This window comes from Acomys minous (assembly GCF_964271855.1).
Source record: "Acomys minous genome assembly, chromosome: 15".
Taxonomy (NCBI): Eukaryota; Metazoa; Chordata; class Mammalia; order Rodentia; family Muridae; genus Acomys; species Acomys minous.
In genome coordinates, this window is record NC_140497.1 from 85,094,504 (window position 1) to 85,118,554 (window position 24,051).

The 24,051-nt window shown below is 43.9% G+C and overlaps 2 protein-coding genes across 23 annotated transcripts in view; one reads left to right on the top strand and one right to left on the bottom strand.

Moving 5' to 3' along the window:
- GRIP1 (glutamate receptor interacting protein 1) overlaps positions 1-23,957 on the top strand; it is a 625,712-nt gene extending 601,755 nt beyond the window's left edge. For 6 of the 20 annotated variants that reach the window (XM_084760597.1, XM_084760582.1, XM_084760579.1 and 3 more), the window contains 3 exons: positions 2,714-2,860; positions 5,362-5,551; positions 21,625-23,956. In XM_084760597.1, coding sequence (XP_084616723.1) covers positions 2,714-2,860; positions 5,362-5,551; positions 21,625-21,665 — 378 coding nt within the window. In that variant the 3' untranslated portion in view covers positions 21,666-23,956. Of the gene's footprint in view, positions 1-2,713; positions 2,861-5,361; positions 9,731-21,624 lie in introns of those variants that run through there. The other 14 variants (XM_084760589.1, XM_084760591.1, XM_084760595.1 and 11 more) reach the window with 6 other exon arrangements.
- The window catches only part of HELB (DNA helicase B), a 58,620-nt gene that overhangs the window by 10,672 nt on the left and 23,897 nt on the right, over positions 1-24,051 (bottom strand). For 2 of the 3 annotated variants that reach the window (XM_084760600.1, XM_084760599.1), the window contains one exon: positions 15,822-19,549. In XM_084760600.1, the coding sequence (XP_084616726.1) occupies positions 19,379-19,549 (171 nt within the window). In that variant the 3' untranslated portion in view covers positions 15,822-19,378. Of the gene's footprint in view, positions 1-15,821; positions 19,550-24,051 lie in introns of those variants that run through there. The other variant, XR_014775224.1, reaches the window with a different exon arrangement.

The window sequence follows — 24,051 nt, forward strand, 5'->3', positions numbered from 1 at the left end:
CACTAAAGCATTAGAAGTTTCCAAAAGGTCAGATGTATTCCAGCTGAAAGTAGCATTACCAAATGCTCCTCCATTAATCATGGCCATTGGCGTCAGCTGCCATTGCCCCACAAAGGAGCCAATTGTTAAAAGGGTTGGACTGTATCGTTTGGCCCAGGCCTTGCCAGGTCCAATTGTATCCAGCCCATGTATGATTAAATGAAGTGCTAATATATGGTGAGAAAGTAAGATATGACCTAACGGCCCATGCACTTTTACGGGTCTGGCATCCAGTCCATGATGGTAAAGTCCCATCCCGAGCTCCGCGGCAATAAGGAGCCCAGCAAGGTTTGAGGGGGTATGGTTGCGTTGTCCCTGAGCATCCTGGAACACTGGAAAACCCAAGGCACCAGCTCTAACGTCCCTCCAAACTTGCGGGCAGAGAGACCGAGCGCTTGCAGTTGCCTCTGGCCCTGGATTAGGAATGTAACAAGGAGGAGGCGCGGTAACTTCCGCACCAGTTCTAGTCTTCACTTCCTCCTTTTGCGACTTCCCCTTTTTAAATGGAGTCAGGTCTGGACTTCTCCATTTTTTCTGCTAACTCCTCAATATCTTCTTCCAAGTCTGAACTGTCGCTTGATGTATCCCCTTTCTCAGACTTCAAAGACCTTTCTTCTTTGAGCTGCTCTAAGGCCCGTTTCCCTGCCTCCAGAGCCTGTGAGTATCTGGTATCCTCCAAGCAACTGCGTACCAGCCTCCACATAGGTCTTACACCTCCTTTCAGATCGCCTTGTTCCCAGGCGAAGTCTAGATCTCTACCCAACTTGTCCCAGCTGGAGGAGGCTAGTTGACCTGATACAGCAAACCAGGGGGCTACGGTATCACATTCTGACAAAAAGGTTTCCAAGGTTTATACTCTTTAATTTGATTCCCTTTGATTTTAACAGCTCTTGAAGAGCGGCGAAAACCGGATGAGACTGTGATGCACCCATATTTTCACTTTCTTTTCCGCAATAAACTTCACATATTGGCTCCCTTCCGGAGACCTAAGAATTCGCTCCCTTCCGGAGACCTAAGAATTAGCTCCCTCCCGAACCCTTTCCCTTCCCCAGGGGTCGTAAGCTCCACTTACCAGGAACTTACCCGCCGGCAATCCCTGACCACTTGGAGTTCTGAACTTAACGGTGGGGGAGTCGGGTCCCCGTACGGGCCACCACTTGTCGCGCCTCGCTCGACCAGCAAGAAAGACGTGACCACCAGTTCTTCTCTCAAGCAGTTTTACTCAGGCTTTGTTTCCAGGAGAATCCCCCGAGCCACTCCCGTCACGCTCATTTATACCACCCAAACAGCCAATCACACTAAGCCACGTCTCACATGCTGATAGGCTCGTAGAGGCGGAGCTAATGCAAGCAGCGGGCGTCTTCCAAATAAGGACTTGTTTACCTCTACCGAGGCAGCTCTGGCTGCATACCAGGTGCCATCTTGGGGCGAGGTCCACAAAGGGCTCTGTGGCTTTCCACACTCTCTGAACAACAAAAGCCAAGAAAAGGCCAAAAAAGATCCAGGAGCCTTCTGCCATAGTGAGTTGGAGAGGAACCATAGCAGTCTACTCCCCCCACCAAACTATAACAAAGTATCCTTTTACAAGGGTGTGGACACACTAAATAAGTTGGGTGCCAGTTTCTTACAGTAAAATGTATCGGTTCAGCCTAAGATGGCTAATAAATGACACAGAGTCTGAAGCATACTTTAAAGCTGCCAGCACTATGCTGGACAGAACCTAAACTGATACAAATCTAACATAAAAAACTAACAAAACTAACAAAAACAAACTACTCTAAACCTCATAATATACATGTATTCCAAGCACTTGTCAATCTGGTGATCCTCCGGCCATTTCTCTCCCCTATTCTTGTCAACTCTCAACCTTCTTCCTCTCTCAACTGTCAATCTTGGCTCCACCCCTTCTCCAGGAAGTCCCGCCTTCCACTTCCTGTCCTTCTATTCAGCTGATTGGCTAAACAGGGCCTTATTGACAGTTGTTACATCCACTCAAGACATTCCTCCTCAAATAGAGGTTGACTTGGAGACAGGAGAATCTAGGGCTTGCTTGCCAGTCAGACTTGCTGAAAAATAGCAAGCTGCAGGTTTAGTGAGAGGCCCGTCTCAGGAAAATGAGGCAGAGTGATGGAGTAGGGTATCAAAATACCTGGCATTGTCCTCTGGCCTACATACATGCATGCACACCACACACACACATACACACACACATGCACACCACACGCGCACACACAAATGCAAGCACACTACACACAAACATGCACACTACACACAAACATGCATGCTGTACACCATACACACACACACACACACACACACACACACACACACACACACACATACAGGCGCACTGTACATAAACATGCATGCACACCATATACATACACACACACGTACACTGTGTGTACACTTTTTTTTTTTTAAGAAGGCAGTAAAATAACAACCAAAAAGGAAGGCATGATTCATATCTCCTTCGACAGCTCTGGCTCAGACTTTAGATTCCAAGGACTCTCTGGGGTCAGGAAGAGCAGCAGGGTTGGGTGGAAGAAGCCGTCTATTGCTGATACTGCAAGTCCATTTGGGGATTGAAATTAGTCTGTGAAACCCCTTCATCCAAGAAACTCCAGCAGCAAATGGCTCCCGCTCAGCTACCTTTCACATTTTCACTTTCCAGGTGACCTTATACAAGGATTCTGGCATGGAGGACTTTGGGTTCAGTGTGGCAGATGGCCTGCTGGAGAAAGGAGTGTATGTCAAAAATATCCGCCCAGCTGGGCCAGGGGATCTCGGTGGCTTAAAGCCCTATGACAGGCTCTTACAGGTAAGGCCTCAGAGGAGCTCTGAATCCTTGCCCCCAACCCGCAAGCATCAACTTCCTCCAGATTCTCCTGCACACGTGGACCCTTTGCTTCCACTCCTGTCATCAAACTATGGGACTAATGTCGGTGAAGAGCTGGATAGAGAATTCTATCTCAGCTCCCGGGATTTCCTGACACTGAGCTCAACGCCATGTTTTTCATCTTACTGGTCATTCCTCAGACCTCAGCCTCGATATGGCCCTGGAGCTCATGGATCATCCTAGGGGCTCCAGAGTCAATAGAGAAACCCTGTCTCAAAGAAAAAGAGGTAGCGAGCAATCCAGGAAGACACCTGACATGCATCTCTGACCTCCACACCCATGCTCACACATATGCACCTGCTGACAAACAAACATCCACATGACCATGGCTTACAACACACACACACACACACACACACACACACACACACACACACCAAAGAAAAGCAATACGATATTATCATGGATGAATAAGGACATGGTGGGGAAGCAGTTCTTCACAGGGGGAGAGCAGGGAGGTGTGGGCAAGCTACTTGTATTAGAACAATCCAGTCCTTCAGAATTTCAGCACATCCTGATGGGGACCAATACAGTCCTTCAGAACTTTAGTGCATCCCAATGGGGACCAATCCATCATTAGACCATAGGGGTTAGATACAGTCAGAAGGGGAAGAGGACCATGGAGGGAATTCTGACAGCATTAGGGAGCATGAACAGACCACTAAAAACAGTAGAGCAGTGCTTCTCAACCTCCCTGACACTGCAACCCATTAATACAGTTCCTCAGGGTTATGGTCACCCCAAACCAAAAACTTTTCATTGCCACTTCATAACCACCATTTCACTACTGTTATGAACGGTGATATAAATATCTGTGTTTTCCTATGATCTTAGGTGACTCCCGTGAAAGGGTCATTCCAGCCCCAAAGGGGTCATGACCCAGAGGTTGAGAAATGCTGCACTAGAGCATCAAAGCAGAGTGATGCAGGCTGTGTCATAAGGGCCCAAACTGATGAGGCTTCTAGTACTAATGTAGCCAGCAAGCCTGGGCTAGTGGGCAGCGATGGGGAGTTGAGCCTTTGACCTGGGGAGGGACTTGAACGATGACGAGTTCTCCACCTTGTCTCGATTCCTGGAGGGCCTTCTGTGGGAGGCATATGGTGGCTCTTGTCCAACCACATCCAGTTTATGCTGCCTAGGATGCTTGCTCTGAGTCTATGCCTCAGTTTCCCCCAACACCTTGGGAGGAAGGCAGGCCTGGGGGACCAGTCCCTGGGTCTTCAGGCAGGAAGTGCAAATGTCACCATTCAGTGTTGCCCGTTTTTTCAGATCCTGGGCAGGGACAGCCCCAAGACTAGCAGGGCAGCCCCCTGTCCCCACCATGGAGATGGGAATGAAGAATTCAAGAAGAGAGAGTAGGGAGCAGCTAGTGCTTTGTACCAGGAGCCTTTGACGTTTGAGGGCAGATGCTGAGTGGTCCACAGAAGGAGCAGGCCAAACAGGAAGCAGACACAGAAAGGGCAAAGATGCCTCTTAAGTGTCTACCTCTAGCCACCAGCTTCAGACATGGGTGCCGCGGTATTATTCTCAGGCCCAGGCAGCGACCTCTGCCGGTCAGTGTTCATTATACCAGACAAGGAGAGCTAAGGGATAGGTGCGTGTCCAGAGGACTAAGCTGCTACCAGCCAAGGAAGCTGAGGACTCCACGGCACCCAGAGGTTAAGACTGGGTCCCTCTGAGTGCCCAGCACCTGTCCTCAGAAAGTGGCAGAGAGGACGGGAAGTCAGGACTGGAAATGAAATGCAGGTGATTTTAACAAGTGTTGCTGTTGGGCTAGGAATATAGAACAGGGCGTTCGTCTAACATGTGTGGCACCGGAGGTTCAACTCCCAGGTCCCCACACAGAAAGTGTCGAAAGGGAATTAAAGAGTGCATACAGCATGTGCAAATTGAGACGGGGGGTTGGGGGGCTCATTCTTAACCCAAGGAATTCAGTATCATGTAGCCAGACTGTCCGGAACTACATCCTTAGGAAACCCCGGAACTACATCCTTAGGAAACCCCGGAACTACATCCTTAGGAAACCCCGGAACTACGTCCTTAGGAAACCCCGGAACTACGTCCTTAGGAAACCCCGGAACTACGTCCTTAGGAAACCCCGGAACTACGTCCTTAGGAAACCCCGGAACTACATCCTTAGGAAACCCCTGCCAGCTGCTAGTGCAAAGCAAAGCAATTCCCTGCTCTAAGCTTTGTTTTCTTCTGTAGCAGTCAGCTGCAGGAGACTTTGGGAAAGGTCATCCTCACACTCCACTGCAGAGGGTGCAGAGTGAACCAATAGCCTTGTCACTGTGTAGTGAAGTGGGAGAGGAGGGGGACCCCCTCTTCGTGGCTCACCTTGAGAGTGAAGCAATTTGCCTCTGGGTTTTGGGGTGCAGTGGCTGGAACAGTCATTGAAAATGGCTCTTCTTGGCCCCCGGCAGGTCAATCACGTCCGGACGAGAGACTTTGACTGCTGCCTAGCGGTGCCGCTCATTGCCGAATCTGGCAACAAGCTGGACCTGGTTATCAGCAGAAACCCACTGGCCTCCCAGAAGTCAATAGAACAGCAGGCTCTTTCAGGAGACTGGGGGGAGCAGAACAGTGCGTTCTTCCAGCAGCCCAGCCACGGTGGTAATCTAGAGACGCGAGAACCCACTAACACATTATAGCAGTACTTTTATAAAAACAGGACAAAAGACGATCTCTATATGGTGCTAAAAACAAAACAAAAACAAAACAAAACCCTTTAAGATTTCTGTGACAGCTGATGCACACAGAATCACGTGGCATTAACTGCAAGCACAGGGGTTTTTTGTTTTTTTTTTTTTAAATCTCCCTCATGGCTCATGTTCACATCCCGCCCCAACCTGAAGAGGTTTCTTTTACGACAACGGCCACTCCCAGGAACTGGCAGGTCATTCTCTGCCAGGCCCAATGGTAGGGAATAAAGAGGGAGGCAGCCCACCCCTTCCCACAGTTAAGATCAGAGGAAAATTTTTTTACGATTCATCTTACTGTCACTTTCTACGAAGAGAAACATCTGTTTGAAAACACTCTCTATGATAATTTCGTGAATGAAATAAGTTTCTTACTATGAAGTCATTAGCGTAAGAACACGAGCAACATGGGTTTACATAAAGCTGGCTCTGCCAGTGAGCTAGGATGGCCTGCCGCAGTGGAAGGGGCACAGATATAACATTAGGTTTTCTTAAAACGTCAGCAACAATGCACGTAGGAGACCATAATAGGTGGTGGTAAATGTTTTGCCCAAATATAGGAATGATTTTTAACTAAGATGTATGCTATTCCCTATGCAACAAATGCTCAAACAGGATATGTCTTGTGACCTGTTTTCTTTTTTCCTTAAGGACACACTTCTTTTTAATAGCTGAAAATCTCTGATAATGAATTAGAATATGTAGTAACACTGAGAATTAGTGATATGGTCCTATTTTTTAAAATCCAAGGCTAAGAATTTAAGACTGAGCGAAGACTCTAATGAGATGTGAGATTCACTTGTGTGGGTAGGGCAAATAAAAGTCATCCAGCTCAGCTGTCCACAGACTGATGCGCTGAGGCACGCACGGCACATGGACTTCACAGCACCTTTTGTTCTGAGCCATGCCACTTGCTGAACTTGTAAATACATTGTCACAAAGCTCATTGCCAATCGTTATCCCCTAAAGCAATAAACTGTGACAGTTGCTTTACATGTTTGTTGGCAACTGTTTTCATTTGTTCGGATATTTTGAATAGCTACACTAATAACTGTTATTTGGTAAATATTTAAAAAAAATAGATCTGTATATTGATGGTAGAATGTCGAAACAATTATTTTCCAAACCTGTTCATTTTGGTCACTAATACATCCATATAGGCAAAACATCCAAACACTGTGTCCTTTGCTTAAGGAAAATAATTTTTTTTTTTTTTGTGCAAAGAAATACATGATTTCAAACACATTTCAGAACTGCCAGGGCAAGAAAGTATAGAACAGAATCATGTTAAGGAAAAAAAAAATTAAAAAGATCATGAGTCACTTAAATATGTATTTTTGTTTGTAACAAACAAGTATTAAACTGTAAAGTATTTTTGTACAAATTTAATACTTTAATAGCATGGTATTTATCGTCTATGTATGGTTTTGGGGAATTCAAAATTGTTGCAAATATTTGTATGGGAAAAAAATCCTCTACCAAATGGAATAAACGGTGATTTTAAAAAGCCAAAATAAAAAAAAAAAAAGAAAGAAAGAAAATGACCTTCGCGTTTGGTGCGTTGACTGTGATTCAGTGTCCCAGCCCAAGTGCTATATATACAGTGTTCATCTCAACAGTTTCCCAAAGGAGGAAAGTGTCTCCATCAACTTTTAAATCACTATGGATGAATGAGAACCAGCTGTGAAGTCGGATCTGGCTTTGAGTGCCAGCTCTAGAATTGATAAAATAGTGTACAGCTGACCTCCTTGGCAGCCGGCTTCCCCACCTGGGATACTGAAGGTCAGTACACCGAAGAATCTGCAGAATGTGCTTTTACGTGCACAAGACCCAGAGCAGCTGCCCACAGCAACACCTTCAAGCCAATGCCGTGGTCATGTTAGGGCACAAAGGCAGTTCCAAATATGTGGGTGCACCACCTGCCCTTGGAAAACATGGTCCGCATTCTTTGAAGCACAGTTACACTAATTAATAAAATGCAAACTTGAACTCTGCAGGTACTCAGCAGGGCTCTGTACGTTCATATTCACTTTTACACAGTTACATCCCGTGCACACAGGATCACATTCTAAACACATGGCAGTTGCATTGCCCCAACTGAAGCTCCATCTCCCTTAAAAAAACAAAACAAAACAAACTATTGTTCATATTTTGATTGTACTGTTTATAGCACAGCCTAAGGTCTGTACAGCACTGAGGTGGAACTCAAGGACAGGAAGTAGGGTTAGGGCCATCCATGAAGTAAGACAAATGAGAAACGATCTCCTATGAAAGACTGAGACGAGGTAGAACCCAAACTGGAGTGAATCAGTAGAAAACGAAATGAAAATAGAATCCAAAACTCTCAGGTAGTAGTTTTCAGATATAATGATCCGTTTTTGTGTCGTACAATGATTATGGCCATCCAGAGAGAACAGCATGTGAAGGATGTGCCACTCTGGCCATGGTGGCATCTAATTTTTTTTTTTTTGGGTTTTTCGAGACAGAGTCTCTCTGTGTAGCCTTGGACTAGCTTTGTGGACCAAGCTGGCCTCGAACTCACAGCGATCCGCCTGCCTCTGCCTCCCGAGTGCTGGGATTTAAAGGCATGGCGCTTCAGTCTTACTGTGCTGCGAGGAAACAGCATTTGCCTCACATCCCAACTGTAGGCTCCTAGACATGTTCTTCTCCCGTGACAGCGGGTAAAATATTGCATCAGGTTAATTATTCGTATTCCGAGTTAATATTACTATCATAATATAAAAACTCGTTCCTGCCAGGTGTGGAGGAACATGCCGTAAGGCCCAGCACTCTAGAGGCAGAGGCAGGCAGATCTCTCTGATCTATGTAGTGACTTCTAGGCCAGCCAGGGGCTATGTAGTGAGACCCAGTTGTGCCGGGGGCCAGCCCCTGAGATGGCCGGGCCTGAAGAGGAGATAAGGTGATGGCAAGAGAGGAGAGAGTCGGGTACCAGTGTAGGAGAATCTTCTAGCCTGACTCACTGCCAGTCAGAATGCTTCTTTGTTTACACAGAACTCAGTAGGCAGGGATTGATTCATGTTCCAAAACATAGATCATATCAGTTTTCTCCCCAGACATGTGTTTTAACTTCTTCTTGGTCGTATGTTTAGTTATCATTGGTAAACCATGACAGAAAAGCATTATCTTTTAAAATCATTTTCCCTCATGAACCCTATATAACCCAACTTTTAAGAATCTTGTGGTTTCAAGGGCACTAGACAAAAAGAAAATCTCCAAGTCAATTTGGGCAGATTGCCATGTCCCGAGCAGTGTATTATCAACTTCTTTGTTTTTGGTTTGGTTTGGTTTGGTTTTTTCAAGGCAGGGTTTCACAGTGTAGCCTTGGCTGTCCTGGACTCACTCTGGACACTAGGCTGGTCTCGAACTCAGAGATCTGCCTTCTTCTGCCTCTCCTAGGGCTGGGACTACAGGCAGGCGTTACCACGCTCACCTGTATTATCAACTTTTAATGGTCAGAGTGCTAATAGACATTAGGCCCAAGACAAATCTTCAGGCCAAAGCTGCTACAGTCATTATTCAACTTTTGGCATAATGCAATATTCATATTTTATATATTTGTAGAATTTGTTTATATGCCTAATCTTGGTATTCTTTTGTTCCCTGGTCATATGACACCACAATGGCCTTGCATGAGCCAACTTTTCTAAGAATGGGGTGTCTTAATACTTCATTATCTTATCATTTGTCCACACCATTTTGGTATAAGCCCCTGTGTGGCGCACGCCTTTAATCCCAGCACTCAGGAGGCAGAGGCAAGCAGGTCGCTGTGATTCGAGGCCAGCCTAGTCTACAAAGCGAGTCCAGAACAGCCAAGGCTACACAGGGAAACCCTGTCTTGAAAAACAAAAACAAAAACAAACAAACAAAAAACTTTACCTTGTTCTGACTCTCTTGTTGCTGAGTAAGTGCAGGGCAAGTGTCTCAAGAGCATCTTGGAGTCAGAGCCTCATAAGTAGGTCTCTGATGTCTTTATTTGAGCCACAACCTCCAGGGCATAAGGAAGACCTTCAAGTAGGGCCAGATAGGGATCGCTCCCTAAAAGTGGGAGGACTTACCTGGGGAAGCTTAGAAGCAGTGATCCTGCAAGAAGGCGTAAATGCTTCATAAGACGTTTCCCATCAAGCCAAAATCCCCACGTTGTACAAATATTTAAAGCCTCCCCCACCCCCCAGCATGCAGCACGTGGAGAGCTAGACCAAAAATGAAAGATGGCACAACAGCGAGTATATCACGTAGCTCAGCTTTGCTGGGTCTTTGTCCAGCAGCTGCGCTGGCTGATTTACGACTTTCGCAGTTCCCGTTAGATATGGCTGTACCACAGTCACCTATAGTTTGTTGTGTTGTGATTTAAAGGAAAACAGGCTAATTTAAATTTCTTCTTGATGAGGTTAAAGCCGTTGGGTCTTATCCTCTAGGATACAGCTATCGTTGAAGCGGTTTTATAGCTACCAGTTTGATAGTCATCATCCGTCCTCCCTGCCTACCATCTCTGTGTTCCAGAAAAATGTCTATTACCAGGACCCGTCCTTCCTACATGACATGATAGTAAGGCACAGACGTCACCACTCCCACCCCTGAGCCAATTATTTATTCCTAACCCATGAGCTGGGCAGTCTACAGAGAACATCACACTCAAGCAAGATCCCTGAACTCTGGCTAACCCTCCATGCCAGCCAGAACACAGCCCTCTCTGATGGCCTTCCCTAGGACAAATGAGAGTAAGAGTAAAAATTATTAGACCCTCAATGATGGAAGCAACAGAGAGCAGTCCATGAAACTTTAAAAATATCAATAAGGGAGCTGGAGAGATGGCTCACCAGTTAAGAGTATGCCCTGTACTTGCAAGGGCTCTCATCACCCAGGTCAGGCAGCTCACAACTACCATAGGGGATCCAGTGCCTCTGGCTTCCCATCTGCGCTTGCATGCATATACAACCCCCCCCCCACACACACAGACACACACAGACACACACACACTGTATTCATGTGCACACACACACACACACACACACACACACACACACACACACACACAGAGCATCCATGCAATTAAATATAATAAAAGTGAATCATTTAAAAACCTCAACCACTGTCATGAGTTATTAGCTAGCCTGGCCAGAGGGAGAAGGAGCTCTCAAGCTATCAAAATCAGGAATGAAAGGAAAACTCTGCTACCAGCCTTAACAGAAACAATGCACTATAAACCAGCCTTACAGAAACAACAGCCTATAAACCAGCCTTACAGAAACAACAGACTATAAACCAGCCTTACAGAAACAATGAGCGAAAAAGAAGAGCTATTCCGATCACAGGTTAAGCGAAGGTAAAACAAACTCCTCAAGAAACAAACTCTCAAAACCGAGTCTCTGTAACACGAACAGACTTGGATATGAAGCAGAAAGTCTAGAGCTACAGGAAGGAGATGTAACTGGGAATTTTGCAACATCCTACAAAGGAAAGCCTTCACTCGTGAATTCATCCAAACATTTCAAGACGAATCAGCATCAATTCTTTACAAACTAGGAGAGCAGAGTGTGGGATAGTTGTCAGCTTGCTCTACATGGCCAGTAGACCCTGAGGTCAAAACCAGATGAGGAAACTACATCCAGACTTGTGTCTCTTGTGATTACAGATACAAAATCCTCAGCAGGATGCTGCACACTGAACCAGCACCAGTTGCACCAGCAGCAGATAGCAATGACCGAGGAGATGGGGATGCAAAGTCGGTTGGCACCCAAAAACCAAAATCAGCATAATATATCATGTTGCTATAACAAGTCTAAAACCACATTGACACTACAACAGAAACAGAAAAAACAATTGACAAAACTCCCATCATGGTAAAAACATACAACAAACTAGCAATAAAAGAGGTCTTACATAAAGGGCAGGAGAACCAAAAGCCCACTGCTAACAACACATTGATGAGACATTTAATTCTTCTTCCAATGCTGTTTGGATGCTAAATACTCTCTCCCTCATCCAAGGCCTGTGTGTTAAAGGCTGGGTCTCCAGGGTAGTCCTGCTGGGAAGGGCTGTGGGCCTTTAGGATGCAAGGCCTTGGGGGATGTCCTGCCTAACTGCTCACTTTGATTCCTGGTTCATGAGGTGAGCATTTTGCACATCTGCACACTCCCACCATGGTGAACTACGTCACTGGAGTGAGCGACTTCAGAACTGGGGATCAAAATGAGCTTTCTCTAAGGCAATTGCTTCCTGTTTGAACTTTCTCTAAGGCAACTGCTTCCTTGTTGCATGAGAAAGCCAACGAATGTGCCTGAATGTCAGGAAAACAACAGGGATGCACATTCTTGCCACTTCTCCTCAACAGTGTTCTCAGAGGGTCAAGCAAGGACATAAGGCAAGATAACAGCATAAATGCATCCAGGTTGGAAAGAAAGAATTAAAACCATATCTACTTGTAGATGAAATGGTTTTGTATGCAAAACCCAGAGTACTACACCAAAAACTTACTGGTATCAATCAGTTCAGCAAGATCAGTATGTAAAAACCACTTGCTTCTCTAGAGTAACAAGGAACCAACCAAAAGTTAAGCCAAGGGCTGAGGAGACAATTCGGTTAAACGCTGTCATAAAAGCATGAGGACACTGAGCTTCTGTGTTAAGGCCCAGCATGGAAGCACACACTTGTAATCCTACTGATGAAGGAGCCAAGCCAATACCTCGGGCTCACTGGACAGACAGACAAGCCAAACCAGGGACCATCAGACAACAAAGAAACCCTTTTTCAAAAAACAAAACAAAAGAACCAACCAAACAAACAAACAAGAAAACTAGGTGGACAGCACCCAAAGAAGACTCGCATTGACCACTCGCCTCCTCCACATGTACATGGGCATGCTCAGCTGCACAGAGACAGGAGTGTACACAAACACAATTCGAATTTAATAATATAAAAAAGAATGCAATTTTTAAAATAAGCCTAATTTAAAAGAGCTATATAAATTTAGAAATATGAACTCTAAAACTACAAAGAGGGCACTGACATAAATGACAAAACATCCTTGTAGATCCTAAGAACTAATGTTGAAATGAGGACAGTCCACAGCCCTAAAAATGTCTCTAATGTAAATCTCCATCCAATTTCCAGCTTCTTCACAAAAAAAAAAAAGGAAAAAAAAAGGGAGCTAAAATTCATACAGAAATGCAGAGACTCCAGGCCATGGCTTTAAATCTCAGCACCCCTGAGGCAAAGGCAAGAGACTCTACCTGACATGAGGCCAGCCTGGTCTACATGGCAACTTCTAGGCCAACCAGGACCAGATAGTGAGGCCATGTCTCAAAAAGAAAACAACAACAAAAACCAAGGGAACCACAACAACTAAACCAATCTTGAAAAAGAACAGCAAAGTTAGATGACTTGTACTACAGTATCCAGTAACGGAGTCAGCATGGTGCCATACCAGCACACACACCAACGTACAGATCTGTGCGATACAACGGAGAAGTCATAAACATGCTCTCACACAGGCCACTGAACTTTGACATGGGTGTGGAGACAATGGGGAAAGAACAATCTCTTCAAGAGATGGAGCTCAAACAATTGGAAAGTGACATGCAAATGACATAGGACCCCTCTCCCAAACTGTATGCAAAGGCTAACTGAAAGTTTAATCTAAACATAAATGCAAAAACTGTTAAATGCTTAGAAAAACAGAAGTAAATCTTCATGGCTTTGGACAGGCCATGGTTTGTTGGCTGTAAAATGAAAATCACAAGTAATAATAACCCACAATGACATCATTGGAACTAAAAATACGTTCTTCAATGTGAAACTTCACTGAATAAGAGAAAAATGCAGGTCATGTTTTGTTTTGTTTTATAAAGGACTTATATGTAGACTATATCAGGAACTCTCAGGTTTTGATACCAACATAATATAAACATCAAAAAATAGGAATAGATATTTTTCCAAAGACATATAAAAGACCAGTAAATATATGAAAGCTATTCCTCATCTGTAGCCATAAGGAAAAAAATCAGAACAAAATACCATGCCATGCTAGACTCCTATGATGGTTATATTTTAGAATTCACTAAAAAAAAAAAATTAGAGGATCCTTAAAACAATAACATCTTTAAATGTTATAGTCTGTAGGACTCTGGGGTTTTTAAAGACCTTATCTAACTATGTTACCTTATCTCTCTATAGAATTATACGTATCTGTTACACCTAGGATGTATATTCTTGTGATAAAAATAGACTAGTAATTGACATGACCATGATTTGATCAATTGACAATTAACTTGTACAATTTACTATCCTAAACAGCCTGCAATAATAGCACTTTCAAGTATTCTACTTGAGTGGTATGGGTACAATACCTCATATTAGAGTAGAAGTATATATAATGTGTGTTATTTATTTAAGGATTCTTTGACAATAAGCTGGTTAACCCCTGGCAACACCCAGTCTACATCAAAGAAGATGATGAACATCAAAGAACCTCCTTATGGAGATGGTGTCAAATGTGGCAAACAAGCCACAGGGCAAAATGTCCTCATTTCTACCACAGACAGAATTCTCCCTAAAAATAGGCAAGTCGACAGCCAAACTCTGCCAAGACAGGGTAAGCAAGTCCTCAACTGTTCCTGCCTCACAAATATTTATGTCAGATATACTGGGCCAGAAGGCTGAAGATGGTGTACCAATGTTATACAGAGTTTTGGATGACTGTTCAGGCAGCAAACTATCTCTGTCATTTTTATTTTTTATTTTTTCAATTTGGAAGCTGCTAACCTGCACTTCCTGTTTACTCAGGTAATTAATTTTATTTCTCAAGACTCTGATGGGGTTGAAGACCAAATAGTTTCGTTTCACAATTAAGCTGAGTTGTCTAGGGGTTAAGATATTTTTAAGTCTAGATAGATGTTTTAAGCTGATAGAGATATGATAGATATTGATTTACATTCAGAATTTTAGACTCACCAAGATAGGAAAATGTTTTCTTCAAGGTTGCTAAATAAAAATAGCTAAAATACTATGAATGTAACATTAATGTAATTCCTGATTGTTTCATTTTTCTTGCTGTATGTAGTTATTTTATATATGTGTAATAATATAAATATATATGTAAAAAATAAAAATAGTATTAAAAATAACATTAGAGGAATGGGGAGATGGCTCAGTCAGATCTCTTGCGTATAAGCTAGATGACCTGAGTTCAAATCCCCAGAGTCCATGTAAAAATCCAGATGTAGTCATGCAGCCCTGTAACCCCAGTGTGAGGAGACAGAACAGAAGGATCACTGGAGATCGCTGGCTATCAATCTAGTTCCTGATCCATTGACAGACCCTGTCTCAGTGGATTATTGTTAAAACAGATGCATGCACCACCCACAACCCCCCTCGACACACCATATACATACACAATATTCACATACAGACATCATAAACACATGTACACACTTGTATACACATACTACACACATACACCAGATATACACACACAAAAAAAAATTGGAGAATTTGGAATTATCTCAACTAATGGTGAGAATTTAAAATGCTAACTGCTTAAAAGTCTAAGGCAGACTTACTATATGACCCATCAATTCCAGAGAGTGACATAACCCAAAGAAATGAAAATACAATCTACACACAAAAATCCTTAAAGGAGTGTTCAGAGTAGTATTAGCTACAATGAACAGAAGAGAAACCACCTTAGTGTCAATCCACTAATAAATTCAACATCCACTACTTCCATACAAAGGAATATTATTTAGTAATGAGTGAGTCGAGTTACCAGTATACTACTGATATAATGTGGGTGAAATCTGAATAGTATCAATAGGAAAATAAGTCCAAAAGGACACTACATAGATTCACTCACAGGAGCTACGCAGTATAGGCAAACCTATAGAGACAAATCAGTTAGCTGGAGTGAATGAGTGTGCCTAATGGGGTGCAGATTATACTTATTGGGGTGCAGGCTTGGGGGCTATGCAAATGCCCCCAAGTTGACTATAGTGACAGCTTCACAATTCCTCCACTATACAGAAAGCTACCGAATTGTATTCCTTAAGTGGCTAAGTTGTATAGAATTCTATCCCAAGACTATTCACATTAAGTTAACGAGGGCTCTTTATGTGACCATTGTTCTTAGATCCTTGTGTTATTATAAAAGAAAACCATACACTGGGAAATTTAGTAAAAAAGAACAGCAAATTTATTTCTTGCAAAGAGACGCTGCAGATCAGACCCAGGGCACAGCAATAAAAAAATAGTACAATCAGATGAGTCACACAACTGTTTTTGTTTGCTTACTTCCCGGTACATATAAAAGTTCTGTTTAGGGCCAGGGATGAAATCAACAGTGAAGTGCTTGCTTACAAGCTTGGCTCAAGCACCAGCGCGCGCGCGCACACACACACACACACACACACACACACACACACACACACAGAAAAAAACTAATAAACAACAGAGAATATGCAGAGATTAGCTAGAATACTTTGTTGCCAGCACTTTCCATGATCTGAGCTGTTGGAAAGTAGCAATTTATAAGTTAACAAACTATCTGTGAACTGCAGTAAAGCAAGCTGCAGGACAAGGTGTGCCTACAGCCAAGTGTGCACATCTAGGAAGGACTTCCACAGCAACAAAAAGGACACGAGAACTCAAGACAGCACAAAGCTGCTTTTGTCAGGCATCCACTGTGGCAGCAAAATCTGCATGGGAAGAAATATTCAAACCATAGATAGCACCGCTTGGCAGTAAATATTTAAAATCCAAGCTGCTGAGTGTTGCCAGGAGTTAACTTGTCTTATCGTCAAAGACTCATTAGAATAATTTTTTAAAAAAATCTTTAAATGCCATATCCTATAGGTCTCTGAGGCTTTTGAAGACCTTATTTAACTATTTTACTTTATGTATCTATAGAATCCTATCTCTTAGACCTAGGATATATATTTTTGTGATAAAATTAGACTAGTTTTTAATATGACCATGATTTGCATCAATATACAAAACTCTATATCAATGAATTAAAAATAACTTGATTTTTGAGTATCAATTAAGGCCTTGAGTTGAGGAGTAGATTCAATAATCTACATTGTGTTCTACCCTCCCTCAATATTTATACACCCTCCTTCCTTTCTTTTCAGCTCCTATCTCCTTACCTACGAAAGTAAGATAAAGGTAAAGAGAGACGTCCTTGAGTCCAACCTAGTTTTCTGTCTAAGTCCAATAATAACTTATAACCACCTCCCAATGAAAATAAGCATCTATAGCCCAAGAGAGCAAACAGAAACCTACTCAATTCCCCTTAGAGGAGCTGGGACATCGTTCTCTTAAGGTTTCTTCAGGCTGAATTAGGGAAAATATCTTTGAATGACTTCCCCCTACCGCTCAAAAAAAAAAAGTTGGGGAAAATGGTTAAACAAGTCAGGGATAGCATTTGTGGTCCGGTTTCTAAATGTTGTGAAATTCCAGGCTTAATAGGAGTCCTGTGTGGGACAGTCTGAAATGTTGGATCAATTGGGATCAGATGTTTTCTACAATGCTGTCCTGGAAGCTGTCCAATTCTGATGGGAGACAGCAACTGAGGCACCTGGGGCTGGAACCTAGAGGATGCAGGATGTCAACGTGCAGCCTAATGAGAGGAATGAATCTTGTCAGGTCTGATCAGTGTCACTGTTCGGCTCTCCTATTCTGAAAACCTCAAAGAAGATGATGAACATCAAAGAACCTCCTTATGGAGTTGGCTTCAAATGTGGCAAACCAGCCACTGAGCAAAATGTCCTTGTTTCTGCCACAGACAGAATCCTGCAGCTTAGATGCAGGCAGAGTCGACAGCCAAACTCTGCTGAGACAGGGTAAGCAAGTCCTCAATAGTTCCTGCCTTGCAAATATGTCTGGCAGAGACATTGGGCTAGAAGCCAGAAGATGATGCTCCAGCATTAAAGAGAGTGTTGGGTGACTGTTCAAGCAGTAAACTCAGTCATTTTTTTCATTTTGGAAGCTGCTAACCTGCACTTCTGGTTCACTCAGGTATTTAAGTTTTATCCTTTCTCAAGTCTCTGATGGGGTTGAAGATCAGATAGTTTAGTCTTACAATTAAGCTTAGTTGATTAGGGGTTAAGATATTTTTAGATCAATATAGATGTTGTAAGTTTAAATAGAGATGAGATATGATGGATATTGATTTTCATTCAGAAATTTAGACCTGACAAGATAGGAGATGCTTTCTTCAAGCTTACAAATAGAAATAGCCAAATCACTATGAATGTAAAACTTATATAACTCCTGATTGTCTCATGGTTCTTCCTGCTGTATGTAGTTTATTTTATTCATGTGTAATAATACAAATGTATATGTTAAGGTTAAAAAAAAAGCTGCTTTAAGAGAAGGAGATGGCTCAGTGGTTAAGAGCACTGTCTGCTCTTCCAGAGGTCCTGAGTTCAAGTCCCAGCAACCAAATGGTGGCTGACAACCATCTATACCCTCTTACGCCCTCTTCCAATGTTTAGGTGTACATGCAGATAGAGCGCTCATACATAAAATAAATAAATAAAATCTTAAGAAAGAAAAAAAGGTGAGATCTTCCTACAATGGGATACATTCAAAACTTACCATGTTTTCCAGCGTATAAGACAATCCCCAACTTTTCGAGTTAAAATATCGAGTTTGGGAATATACTCTCCGTATAAGACAATTCCTCTTCCAACACACACCCTGGGCAGCAGTCTTGGGCATGTGTCTACCTGCAGGCAGAGCAGGTGCTTTATTAAATGCAGAGCAGACCCAGGTACTTTATTAAATGTCACCAGATAGCCAGTGCCATCCTTTTAAGGTACACCTCACACTCAACTCTCAACCGGAAGACATGTAGTCCTTCAAGTCAAATGGGCGGGTTCTGGTGGAGAGCCAATCCACGCTCACATTCTCCTCCTTGAGGTACAGGAAGATGTGTGCAGTTTGCTCCTTCGTGCTTCATACTCCCCGCACAGAGGGGTAAATTGGCAGTGACGCCCCCCACAATATGCACCGGACATGAAGCAAGGGGAAGCATATAAGATGACCCCCAACTTTGGCACGTATCTTGCGGGGGTGGTGGTGGTGGTAAAAAGTTGTCTTATATGCTGGAAAATATGGTTAGTCCCACCTAGGAAAGGTACATCCAAGTCCCAATTATGCTCAGTCCCAGGAGGGGGGATGGAGGGCTCGATGGCCTTGCAGGTGGCCCTGTGGCAGACACAGCACCCTCAAATGTCCACCTTTGCTACTGCTTCAGTGTACTGGCAAAGGTGACCCACAATGATTGCATGGCACTATCACAGAACATACAGCATCCCCTAAAACGGGAGTGTTTTAAGCATACAGCATCTTTCCCCCTCATCTCTGTCCAGTGGCAGCTGTTCTCCTGAGGGCAGAGGCTGAGATCATCACAGTTTGCTTGGATCGGGTGAATTTAAAATACCTGCTTTTAAATTCAGATTTAAAAATAAAATAAAAAAATATTTCTTTTGGGGAAGATGCTCAACATACAAATGCCCCAAAACAAAATGCCAAGTTACAGCCATGTTCTCAAAGCTTGAAACTCTAAAGCTAAAATGTTCCCTTTATCTTGAAAGGGGAAAAAAAAAAAGTAATTATTTTGAGCAATATGAAGTAAATTATTTTTGTTCTGAGGTTTTTGGTGGTGATGGTGGTTGTGGTGTCTAAGCAGGGTCTCACGGTGTCGCCCAGGCTGTCCAGGAACTCAAGATCCTCCTGTTTCAGCCTCCTGACCACTGGGGTCACTGGCATGACCCACCACATCCGCCTTAGTTGTTTCTTGACCCTCAGTGGGTTTAAAAAGCTGTCTGGGAGTTAGGTTATTCAACCTCAGATTCCGAAATATGGAAGACACTTGTGGCGATGGTTCTTCAACCTGTTTGAACATAAAAATAAAGTTAATTTTATGAAAGCATACCTTGCCTCCCATATGCACTTCCATGGCCTCTGGCTGCTTCTGAAGAAAAGGATACGTTCCTCACAACCCTTGAAGGATCATGCCTGCTTCTGCCCGCTGTGGCATCTGCTGTCCCTAGCTAAGGGTCTGACATGGAGGAGCGACTGTGTATTGCCTAAATACAGACACCTAACTTCTAAGAATAGAGAAAGGACTCACTGGACAGTTTGGGGACAAGACACAGAATTACAATGAAGGTTCACTGTACAAACGTTAAGAATTTCAAGATGAAGCCAAGTCCCTAAGCGCACAGTCCTGCTCGACTGCCAGGCTGCCCACCCATGAAGACAGCTCTCCCGTGTGGTACATGAAGCATGGCAGTGGCATGACCATTTCTCCATGCTTCCGGTGACACCCAAGTAGCAGCAGCAGCAGCTAGTTTTCACAACCACAGGAAAAAGGAAAGAAAAAAAAAAAACCAACTCATCTTCTGCAATGCTCTATCTACATTGTAGAGACTGACTGTGGGTCATCAATAACCTGTACCAACCTGCCTGACGTTCTGGAACCTGGAGTTAGTCATGTGTTAAGCTATGTGTTCCCATGAAGGCATGACTTAAAGGAAATACTTAAGTCGGTGAGCTCTGATAAGTGGATTATCCTCTGCGAGATGGGAGAACCTCATCCAGTCGCTGAAAGACCTTAATGGGAAAAAGCCCCTGCCCTGAGGAAGGCCGCCAGGATGCCCGCTTTCAGACTCATGCCCGCTGCAGCGGCTTCTACGTCTGCCTCTACAAAGTTCACACTTGCGGGTCTCCACAATCGCTTGAGCAGGTTCCTTCCAAACAAGTCTGCCCTGACAGATGGACAGACAGACCATGCCGATGGCTCTGTCTCCGAAGAACTCTGGCTAACACAGGGGCTAGCCTTCCCTTGACTGTTAACGATGGCCTTATCTAGCTTGCATTTTTATTCCAATGTGAATTTGAAAATATTTTTCCGGAGATAATAGTTTTTTATCTGATAAACTTAGCAGTGTTCGCTGAGATAGCTACATCAAGAAGCACACTGCTACCTTTTTCTTTCCTATTCTCAAGGCAGGCAAGACATTGGGCCAACATTTTCCTTTGGGAATTTTTTTTTTTCAAAACCCAAAGCTACAAATGAAAAACATGGAAGCAAGTAAGGGTTCAGTCGTTAGCAGTGTCACTGAGACCAGAATGTCACTGGGCCAGTGATGAACTATATATAACGCTAGACCCCTAAGATCAAAATGGAACTAAAATGTTCCTATTGCCCAGTGCAGGAGAGTATCCATGGATCTGTAGACTTGGTGATGTAAAGACGCTGATGTGAAAAGTAACACTAGACAGTAACTATGCTTCTAATTGATGCGTTCAGAATGGTTTTTGGCATTAATTTAGGAGTGGTTCTCAACCTGTGGGTCACGGCCACTTTGGGGGTCAAACAACCCTTTCATAGGGGCTGTCTAGGACCATCCATCAGTAAACACAGAAATTTACATTACGATTCACAACGATAGCAAAATCACAGCTGTGAAGTAGCAACAAAAATAATTTTACGGTTGTGTGGGGGGAGGGGGAGTCACCACAACATGAGGAACTGTATTAAGGGGTCGCAGCATTAGGAAGGTTGAGAGCCACTGATTTAGTGTGACCCACTTAAAAATATCTTTTCAACCATAAGTGAGCAGATGCCGTGGCCTCATACCACTCAGTCTTACTGTGCACCAAGAAAAGCCACCATGACCATCTCGGTTGGTGTGAGCACATAATGACAATATTTGCCCCACAATGGAAATGGCTGCCTAAGGAGGCATTTCTCAAACTTAACCTCGTAGGTCAGCCACGTATGCCTTCACGTGTAGAATTTAAATGCTAGCAATATGAATTTGAAGGGAGGACATATGGACAGCCCTTATTTCTGGATTTCTTAAAAAAAAAACAAAACAAAAGAAAAGATATATTCATCTAGAGTTATGGAAATAAGTCTGTGATGTACTAGAGTTCTGAATTCTGTTTCCTTTTTTACAGGGATTCCTGTAGATACTGTGTACTTTTGGCAGAGCCTGTGAGGAAGAACATCATCCCCTCCCATGAACGAACTCTGGGTTGATGTCATCATGCAAGGACATGATCCAGCACACAGCAGTCCCCAATTTCACCCTTAAGCTCACAGATCTGCAACACTGGCCTTGGCCACAGCGGGACAACGGCTCTAGTAGACTACTCAGGACTTGGGCTGAGCAACACTGCCATTTTCTCTTTGTATCACCACGTGAAATCATAACAACCCCCCTACCCCCACCCAATGTTGGTGAGAAGAAATATAACTCAAGAAACTTTTTTTTTTAAGGCTCTTTCTTTAGAATTGTCCCTTTGGTGCTCTGGTCAAATGCATAGACCCGGGGCCTTTGCAAGCTTACTTTCAGGAAGAAAAGTTGTCACACTAAAAAGGAAATGTCACATGAAATATCATATCGTCTCTGCACTGGGGTGCGGAATGATTCTTCCATTGCCAAGGAAGAAAAAGGATGGTCAGTTTCCCCACAACATTTGTCACTTACCCTTTTTACTAGTTCTCACTAACGACACCTGGACTCACCTTATGCCAGGTCAAGCACACATGCGTCACACACAGCCCAACCCCAGCTGTATCTAACTCATCTTCAGGACTCAATAGGCTCGGCCCCTTGGCCCTTTAGGACCTCTTTCCCTTGCCTGTTGTAAGCATCCTACTTGTAGCTTCATCGCTGTACCCACTGTTTGTTTATGCTAGGAACTTATTAATTCCCCAGTTTCTCCCTAATTGCCATCCATTACACTAAGGTCAAGGTCATCTACTGGGATTTCAGTTGACAAGCACTTAAACATCTTCCTCCAGATCTCCACTCCCATCAGAGGAAAGGACAGTCTCTTTGGAGGACTCCCTGTCCATTAGTCGAGACTACCTGTATCTGCAGCCCTACCTCTCATTTGCATGCCTTGCTTTCCAGTGGCCTCCTCTGCCGTCACCCCACAACTGAACTCTTCGTCAGGCCGACTCTCAGAGACCCTGTTACATGTCCCATACCTTCTTTGGACAAGGGACATGAGTGTCACACTTTAGAACCTGGTCAGCATTTGCTCCTCATCCTCACTGAACCTCACACCTAGCAAATCGGTGGCAGGTACATTAACCAATCAGGAAAGCTCCCTTTGAAATCATTTTTAGACGTGACTGTAACCCCTCGTCTCTAAGGTAGCACCTATTACTGCCTGCCGAAGGACAACTCTTATTTTCTCAAACAAGGTCTCTTTCATCTCAGTAAATGGCCCTGCTGTTTACACACTCTTTCAGCCAGAAAGCAGGGCATCCTTTGGAATTGTCCCCTTTTGCCTTCTCCCATCCAGCCACCCAATTGACAGCTACCTCTTCAAACTATAAAGGCCAAAAGGAAGAGATAAGAAAACATTTGATTGCCTTGGTGGGTTAGTGAACACAAAAAGTAGATTGATTTAGTAGATTACAAAAGGTAGCCGAGAGAAATCACATGGTACCAGGCGGGTGTGACAGAGCCCAGGAAGGCTCCAGTGTGCACTTAAGCCACAGGGAGCCTGTAGACAAGGGAACCGACCTGAACACCCAAGGGAGTGGAGCATAAGAGGAGTATGGTAAGAAGGCAACAGGAGGGCAAACAGTTAGTTCATCCTCCAGTAAGATGAAGATCTCAGGCAGGACATACCTAAGACAGGACATTCTACCTACCTAAGCTAGGTAGGATGGAAAAAAAACAAAACCCTGAGCAGGACATTTCTCAATAGAGCTCCCTCCCTAGAGGTAGACTAGAAAGTGGAGGGAAGGTGAGGACAACGTGACTGTCAAGCCAGCAGAAGAAGGTGGATTGAGACTGAGGTGGAAGGTGTCAGATTACAGTTCCAGCAAGGCTATTTCCATACTTCCAGGGACAAAGATGCATGGGAGAACTGGTTCCTGAGTGCTCTTCAGTGAGCCATGGCTACTCCTGTACCTGCCTGTAGTCAGCACAAGAGCGAGGAAGAGTCGCTTGCTTACCCAGAGTTCCCAGCATCTGCACCATGGCAGCCACTTCAACACTCGGGCCAAGGGGATGGGTGAAATTGAGAACACAGTATGTTCTCAAGGCTTCGGGGGAGATGTGTGGGAGAAGAGAGGTGAGAAATGGGGTAGACCTGTGAAGGCAGTTCTCCCATCAGATAAGGTCACGTGAATCAAGAGAAAGCGCCACGGAGCCTGTAGCAACAGTTAAACCACTAAAGGCCAAGAGGAGCCAAGAGTAAGACTGAAGGAAAGTCTCCAGAAGACTGAGAGAAGAACCCACCAGTGCGGGGGAGCTGTGGAAACACAGAGTGAGTATGGCCTGCAAAGCCAGGGGTAACTGACAAGGGAGGCGGGGTGGGGATTGGGGGGGGGAGGGGGAGGGCAGGTACAGTGTGCAAAGC